Source organism: Magallana gigas, chromosome 3 (genome assembly GCF_963853765.1).
Source record: "Magallana gigas chromosome 3, xbMagGiga1.1, whole genome shotgun sequence".
Classification (NCBI taxonomy): domain Eukaryota; kingdom Metazoa; phylum Mollusca; class Bivalvia; order Ostreida; family Ostreidae; genus Magallana; species Magallana gigas.
In genome coordinates this window covers 41,241,378-41,249,796 of record NC_088855.1, presented here as the reverse complement: position 1 = coordinate 41,249,796, position 8,419 = coordinate 41,241,378, and the positions used below count along the sequence as shown (strand labels likewise).

General features: G+C 31.0%; 1 protein-coding gene across 1 annotated transcript; it reads right to left on the bottom strand.

The window, feature by feature from the left end:
* Nucleotides 1-1,731: 1,731 nt before the first annotated feature.
* LOC105327802 (uncharacterized) lies at nucleotides 1,732-8,111 on the bottom strand. Its single transcript, XM_011428427.4, has 7 exons — nucleotides 7,839-8,111; nucleotides 7,035-7,142; nucleotides 6,835-6,853; nucleotides 6,010-6,060; nucleotides 5,159-5,298; nucleotides 3,377-3,832; nucleotides 1,732-3,090 (listed from the first exon to the last, which is right to left on the bottom strand). Exons 1-7 carry the CDS (start codon nucleotides 8,077-8,079, stop codon nucleotides 1,988-1,990), a joined length of 2,118 nt encoding a protein of 705 aa, XP_011426729.3. The 5' UTR covers nucleotides 8,080-8,111; the 3' UTR covers nucleotides 1,732-1,987.
* Nucleotides 8,112-8,419: the final 308 nt, after the last annotated feature.

Sequence of the window (8,419 nt, the reverse complement as noted above, 5' to 3'; positions counted from 1 at the left end):
AAATATTGACAAGAGTCATTTTCCTTCACGCACATATTGGTTTGAAAATTAAAAAAAGATAAACTCTTTTTGGTATTTAATATTACAACAGGTTGTAAAAGGAAAGTAGAAGATTTTTTTAAATTCATAATTCTATACTGTTTTGTATCATATTCGATAAAAGATTGAAAAGGTACAAAGCAAAGCCTTTCAAAAAAGCTTAATGTATATTTTTTGATACCTTAAAAAAGCAAATTTAAATGTGATTGTATTTTTTTTAGAGAAGTTATCAAAGTTCTTGATAAATATCGTTGATTTATTTAAGATTTTTGCCTTATAATTGCATTGCTGTATGCTAAAGGTCCTAGGCTGTAACTTTCAAGTCAAACAGTACAGTATCGCAATACTATTGTCATTGGCATTAATGACCAATCTATTGAAAAATAGATCCGTTATTCTCCCGTACTAAATATGTCACTGTGAGTTGTAGTTACAAGAAGTGTGTATAAAATGATTTTGTATCCTTTATCATTTCCTTTATCTCAATTTTTACACAAATAATGATAAACCTTATTAAATGTAATGATTGCTGTAATGATTTACTTTGAATAGTGATTATATATCTTATATCAAATTAATATTAATCCATAATAATTTGTTTCCTACTAATTATCATCGCACATGTTTATAAAGAAAAATGTTACATTAATGTTTCATTAATACATGTATACATCTAAACATTATAAAGTCTCAACAATACACTTTAAAATAGTGTTCTATATATTTATAGTTTTCTGCTCATTAAGTTATCGTAATTGATCATTATTGTAATTGACCAATCAATATGAATTGGAGTTCAATATATACTTCAGAATTATTATTTCCATGACTAAATATTTATTTTACATTTTCCTTAGTTGAGTTTTAATATGTTTTACACAACTGAGAAGACCGTTTTAAATATCATTTCATAGGAACTACTTCTTTCAAGGCACATGTACCATCCATCTTCTTGGTGATTGTGCGGGTCGTTTACATACAAAAGTAAAACACGTACTTTTGAGGTTTGACCTTTATTTAAGGATAAGCTCTGATCGACATCAGCTAGAAGTGGAATATTTAGCAACATGCTGAGGAAATCGGTACAACCACATAATGCTGAGCCGAGGAGTTTCGCATTCTCTTATAACAGTTTTCAGCATTGTCGCTGTAACCTCTGTTACCGCTTTACATTAGCTTGATTGTTAAATGATAATACTTATGGGCGTTTCCGCTCAAGCCTTATCGTGTTCCTCTTTGTTGGTGTAAGCCGATGAGATAAGTGACAAGTAAAACTTGTCTGAGATTTGTACAGACCCCCCCCCCCCCCCCGCCCGCAACATATTATTCAGAAATAGTCATCCTTTAGAGTGCTATATGAAACATATATAGTGGAAACTATTATCAGTGCGATACCATGAAGTTAATGCCCCACTGTATATTATCCTGGGCTTGATGTGTATATAAAAGTTACATTAACATTAATTGGATAGGTTTCAAAAGCTTACCTTCCATTTTTGTATTTTAACCCATGTAGTAGAAACAGTGAAAATCCGTTTTAAATTGTGTTACATAATCAATTTTATTTTTACCTTGGATGTTATAAGAATGTTTTAAATGAAAAACAATAAGATATCAAAATATATTTTGGAATTGATCGTAGTTTAATATACTTGAATAATATACAACAATTAAAAAAATAATTGTTTTTTAATTGCAGTGCTTAAAATAGATGGATTTCAATGAAAAACTTTTAATGAAAAAGTGGTACAGCAAAACACTGTACATATATTTCGTTTTTTTAAATGATATATTAAAAGATGATGTTAAGTTATTACTAGATTAACGAGTCGAAAATAAGTTTTCCTCATACCTGACTGGGCTTAAAGAAAATAAATTACGTTTTAATAATATGGCATTTTTAATATCAAAACAGGACAGGTATATATTTACACTATACAGTAAATGTTTAATTTTCATAGAACGTTTTTTCCTCTAAAACGGACAGTGCTTTTGCAAACATTTCTCTTCTCAAAGGAACAGCAAATTTATGAGGTCTGGCATATGGGTCATCAGGACGAACAAGTTCCAAAGTTCTTGTGTTATCGTAAACTTTTAAAACTTTCCAAGGATTCTCCGATTTTCTTATCAATGCATGAATCAATGCAATTGTAATGAGATCGTGTTTTATTTCTATAACGTTACCATCATCATGCGTATAAGGGGCTAATTGTGATAGGTAGTAAGCTATGGTGTTTCTGTTTAAAGAGGTACTAATTGCATTAACCACATCCATGTCCAGTTCGTCCGCTCTAGGATTAAAAATCGTCACGCACATTATGTAAAAAAGAGAACAAAACAGTTCTCTCTCAGTATTGTATAAACCGTTGAAATGCTCAGTCAATGTCTGGAACGGTTGGCTGCAGAACCATTTGTTTCCAAAGACACCAGGAGCTGCTGATATCATCAGCGTCTGGAAAGGTGTTCCAACATCACTCGATCTCTGTTCAATCAGCCTTAAAAAATCTTCGACTGAAATATCGCCCTGCTTGCTTTTATTGTTTTTTTGCTGTAATTTATATATTTGCAATGCTTCTGATTGCGAGATTTTGTTCAAGTCTATGAATAAACTTTCATCTTTGGGAAAAGGGTTGTTTTCAGGGGATATATCTTCAAACACATGCTGATGAATGCCAAGCAAAACCATAGGTTGCTTTCCCCGATTGACAATTTTGCGCATGAACCGTTTAAATTTGTTGAACAAATCATTTACAAACACTTGACATCCAAATACGCCAAACAAATTGTCAATACAAATGACTGTTTTTTCTATGCCGTGTATGGGTAATCTTTCGATGCAAGATTCGTCAAGAGATACATCCATCCATTCTATCGTCCATCCATCCTCCCTGTACTTTTTAGTCACGTATTCCAATGCGGTTGTTTTGCCGCACCCTATGGCACCACGACAGATAACAACTTTTTTTGATTTCATTTTCTCCAGAATATTTGCAATGTCCTGTGTAACAAGAACTCCATTCTCTATTACATTGTTTGGCTTTACTTTCACATCTGTTAATGACAAAAGCAAAATGATTATGATTACAAAATGCAATACTTACCCTAAAGTATTTTTAATTTGTAACTTTTTTACATGATGATCAAAAACTTCCAAAAAAGGATACAAATTTCAAAAATTGTAGCAGATATTAAAAATTCAATTAAAAAGACCACAATGCAACTATTTAATAAAGTCTCTTAAAATAAAAATAAATGAAAGAAATATTCTAATTTGCAATGATATGATTTTTTATTCTTTTCTTCTGTTCAATAAAACACGGTAAAACTGTTCACTTACAAATTATTTTTTTCTCGGGACAAAACTCTATGTAATCATCTTGATTGATCACTCCGAAAAAATTCTCCCATCTTCCAAGTATCTGATTAACCTCGTCAACATTTAATGTTTTATTATCTAAATACTCGTTGACCAAGATCCGTACTCTTTCTATGTCCGCCCCTAAAGAAAGGTCTTCATCTCCTGGCATGTTTCCCCAACCATTATCCGGACATGGTATGTCACAAAAATTTGTCAGCAGTATGTATACGACATCTAAATCGAATTTCTTTAAATCATCTTCATTATAAACCATCGGGTCACATAATGTTTCCTTGAAGTGGTGCTTTAATGATTCAGAATGCGTGACCATTTTATATCTAAGGCTGTCTAGATCTGCATGACAGAAAGCAACAAGTCGAGATGTCATATAATTTCCCAACAGTGAAATCCTGTTCCCATTCCCAAACAGATTTTCTAGAGAAAAAAGTGTAAATTATGTAAACAAAACAAAATAAACCATTATAACAAGCATGTGCACGATGTTTAGATTAATAAACAATAATCTCACGCATTGTAAAAATATTGTTAACTTTTAGAAGGGCATGGTTACAATTTTTTTTCTAATTTACTTTTCCAATTTTGATGTTTACGATGCTTATCTTGGATAGTTCTAAAGATCAGCCAAAATTTTAGCATCAGTTGTCATGATATCAGCGTGATACAAAGCTTAATTACAATTCTTTGTTATGTAAACAAGGCTCGTGCTATGTCTTTGGGGTTTTCATTTTCTCAAAGGGTGTTACTCCTGGTAAAAGATTCCTTTTACCTGTAAGTTTTTGAAAGTGATTTAACAGTTACTAGTGTTGTAACTGCTCTTTTTAGTGAGCTTTTAGTGAGCTCTGTAATTTGCTTTTAACTTATCAACTGACGCTAAAAGTTTGGCTAACAATTGAAAATACCTTGTTAAGACATTGTTATTTTCAAAATTTGAAAAGGAAAATTTGAAAAAGGAAATGTGAGCATGTCCCTCATCATTTTAAATTCATCATAAAAACATGCTATAAACCCAATAATTGACAGTGGTTACATTAGGATGATTTTACAGTTTGACATTGATGCAATATCCTAAAATATCTTTGTATTGGTATTAAAGGTGGAAACAAAAAGTTTTTAGCTAACATTTATAGTGTAACTTAAAGTTTATAAAGTGATAATGAAAGACTATGGAAACAGTGTTTTTACTGTTCCGTTGGGGCGTACGAGTACGGTTGAGTAAATCTTATCATATTCATAATGTAAACCTTTAAATGTTTGAAATGCAGATAATAAGCATATAAAAATAAATTTTAACATTTCACACTAATAATGTTTAAGCCTTACTTAAAACGGGTCTTTCTAGTTCTTAACTTAGATAGTCTTAGATAGTCTTAGATTAGATGGCGTGAATTACATTTCAGAAACGATAGAGTTATTGCAGATGTTTTAACAAATGGCAATTAAGCCAACCATTTAATTAAGTAGAGACTTTTGAGCTTGTTATGCTTAGGACAATAATATCAAAAATAATTTTAAACTGCATTTATTTGATATATTTTAATGTAGTTGAATTTATATGACTTGAGTTTCAGTACGAGTTGTGTATTATTACACAGCCTTGTATTTATTGTACATTTTTTTTAAATTGGTGTGTATACATTTGTTACATTTACTAGTCTATAAAATTAAGTATGCACTCATTTAAATATCACAACCAACATTATTTTGATATCAAAACTGATTATACCATGACTTTTATATTACCTGAACTTTCTCTGTGTTTGAATAGTTTTCTTTTTGTCCAAAAGATAAATATAACAAGAAACACTAATATAAAACATATGTATATGATAAATGTGACTGCATTGAAGGATCCAACTTGTTCTGCAATATGCATCCTTGTCCTAAAAAGAACAAAAAAAACCCAAAAAACACTTTCATGAACTATTGTGTTAATTATACTAATAAGTCTTCTAGTGATAATATTTTGTTCCATTATTCAACGAAATGTTTGGCTTAGTGGATCCACGGAGATATATTACATATAGATAAAGGGGTTAGAGCCATCCATGCACCGTTACAACATTTTTTTAATTTGATCTCAACTTGAATATTTATTCGTGGGCAAATTTGCAATAATTTGCAAAATACATGGATACCATCAATAAACTTTTAATTTCATTTCATTTATAAAGTTTGAAGGACAAATAACATTTTTATGATGAAAAAAAACACTTTGAGGCTGAGGATTAAAGTACCTTAAGACGGGTTAGTTATGAATAAGAAATTAAGACTAAACTGTTAGTTTCAAAGTTTTGTTTGTCCGAATGCGAAGAAAGAAAAAGAGAGTAAGGGAGGGAGGAGTTATGGTTAATTATGTATAGGTTTGGTGTGATTATCTGAATCGAAATTCGAGATACCCATTAAGGAGGACAGTAGTAAATGACATTTTTCCCCCTTACAAACCACCAATCCCTCCCCTCAAATGAATTTCAAATTATGACAATTCCTAATTGAATTGATCATTTAATTTTAAAAGCTCTAAAATGAACAAAATCAACCAGTTTTTGTTGTATCGATGAAGCTCTCTCACTTTCATGCAAGTAGATACTTACGTGTTAAGCTTGTTTTGTATGACGGTATACGTTGAAGGTGTAGAAGTTTCACTGAAAAAAAATTCAAGTAAATTGAATTAATTGCTAATAATAAGACATATTCAAGATTTAAGCTTGTAGTTTTAATCGGGACCGTGCTTCTTGGTTATAAATGATATCTATTATAAAGAAAAAAAAAAGAAAAAGTTACGTCGAATTTACTATGGTTCTATAAATATTCGTTAAATACCAATTTTTGTGAATTTCGTTGTTGAATTGTTCCACGAAAAATTTAATGTTCATTTTATTGCGGTATCTGATAATAATTGATATGATAATAGGCCAAAAAGTTATTTATTCTAGGTTCATTCTGGGTCTGTGTTTATTATGAGTTGTGAAAGTCATGAAATTTAATGCACACGAATATTAACAAAAACACAGGATAATAGTATCATTAGTATATAGAATATATAAAGTTGTTGTAGAGTAGATTCGACTACATGTGAAACCAAAAATTAGTAAACGCTTTTCGGTGTTAATATCGAATACTAATTTCTTGTTTATCTTTCTTGTGAAAATATTGTACATCTTATGTCTCATAAATAATGTTTAAATACAATACAACATTTTCGATGCTAAAATTTACATCTCTTTTGACGTTGATCAAAATACTTTACCAACCATGATGTTATTTGTGAATTCCTACGTACATGTACGTGAGGTTCTTAATTTTTTTAATTTGAGTTGAGGAAGGTAATCTTTTTTTTTCAAAAACAATATTATCAGACGACGTGAATCATAAAATACTTCACAATTTACTTTATAAAAGATTTAATGTATAAGTACCTTCTATAGCATGCTTCGTCTACAAAAAAGTCGATAGAAAATACTGATAATATTTACAATATGAAATGACCATGCCATCATAAAAATCAAATTTATTTTTAGAAAATTGACAACGCAAAGAACAATGCAGAAAGATTTTGTAAAGGTAAAATAAGTTAATAAATCATGAACTGATTATTTTTTTGATGATTGCGACTTACATCTATAGACTTCAGCAGCACTGTATGCGGTAGGCGGACAACCGGAAGCTGCGACGCATTTTATGTAATTTAGATTGTAGGTGTCTTCATCCAAAACCGCACAAGAACCTGAAAAACACACAAGATGGAAGGTGCAATTCATTTTAGTGATGATAATTAGTACTACGATTGTATTAAAAAAAAGTTCTTGCACATTTCATACAAAATATATTTTTCAATTGAGTAATCTTCCGTCATACAGGTTCTTTAGAATATTTGTGTACTCTAATTAAGAGCCGTACGCGTACACCCGGGGTAGGTATATGTGTTCTAGTTATGTATATTAAGTGATGAAGGATGAAGCGATATCGTTCTGCGTCGACCGACAGGTTTTATCATCCTTTCACAAAATACAAAATGCTGTACAGCAAAATTTGCAGAAACAAGTTCACAATCATTCGTTTTCTTCAAAACGTTATAATAAGGACAGTGTCAGTGATTAGGCAGAGGACAAGAATGTATTCCAGGCCCGTGGAAATGCTCATTAAACAAAACTGATGACGACATGACCCTCAACAAGCTAAAATCCGAAGGTTGCAATGCACAGCGAAGAGGCAGATAATGATGTATACTCTTTCAGGATTTTTTTATTGGAAACTTTCGTGTATAATTATACAACGCATTAACAGAATTGTATTTCAGTTGTATCCTTTTTAAACACCCTGAATATGCTTAATATATTAATATATATCAATCTGTTTGACTTTATAAGGTTTCAAAAATTATTTGATCGCATAAAATCATACAACAACATTACATTTGTACCTGCAGTCGAGAGACCAGCAATGGTACATATTTCTCCAAACCTCCCAGGTTGGTTTTCAATGGCTGCACACATGAAATCAGGTATAGGATCTCTACATTGTTTCTTCTGAGCTCGTTCTCTCCATTCTACTCCATCTGATGGACATGATGACACTTCTTTAAAAAGGTTTCCACGAACGTATGGACACAGAAAAGTAAATGACAAAATCAAAACACATGAGACGACAATATCTACCTCCATTTTAAATGCGTGAATTGCAATGGAAAATCCGAAGTACGAAACTGAAAGTAGATTAATCATTATAACTTTTTATCAATAACACTAAACCATTTCTAGCTAAAATGTAAGTGTCGTTTTATATATTCATTTGTCATATTTCAAAAAGCTCGAAGATGTAAATGTGCAATTTTAAAAAAAAATAGAAGGTACTGTATATAATACACACATATACACTTTGCGCAAATGGTTAAATGTGTAATCTGAGACCTTGCTACCTGTAGGACAGAGATTTAAAAAATAGCTCGCATATCTTAGTGTCTATATAAAGAAGGTCGCAGAGAATGGCGCGTTTAAATGAATT

Bases quoted from the DNA above. Each gene is read 5' to 3' on its own strand.
- LOC105327802 (XM_011428427.4), bottom strand. From the start codon at position 8,079: ATGGAGGTAGATATTGTCGTCTCATGTGTTTTGATTTTGTCATTTACT. The intron at 5,299-6,009 runs GTAAGTATCTAC...TGTTCTTTTTAG, and splicing joins ATACAAAACAAGCTTAACAC to GACAAGGATGCATATTGCAG. The intron at 3,091-3,376 runs GTAAGTGAACAG...TGTCATTAACAG, and splicing joins TCCCGAGAAAAAAATAATTT to ATGTGAAAGTAAAGCCAAAC.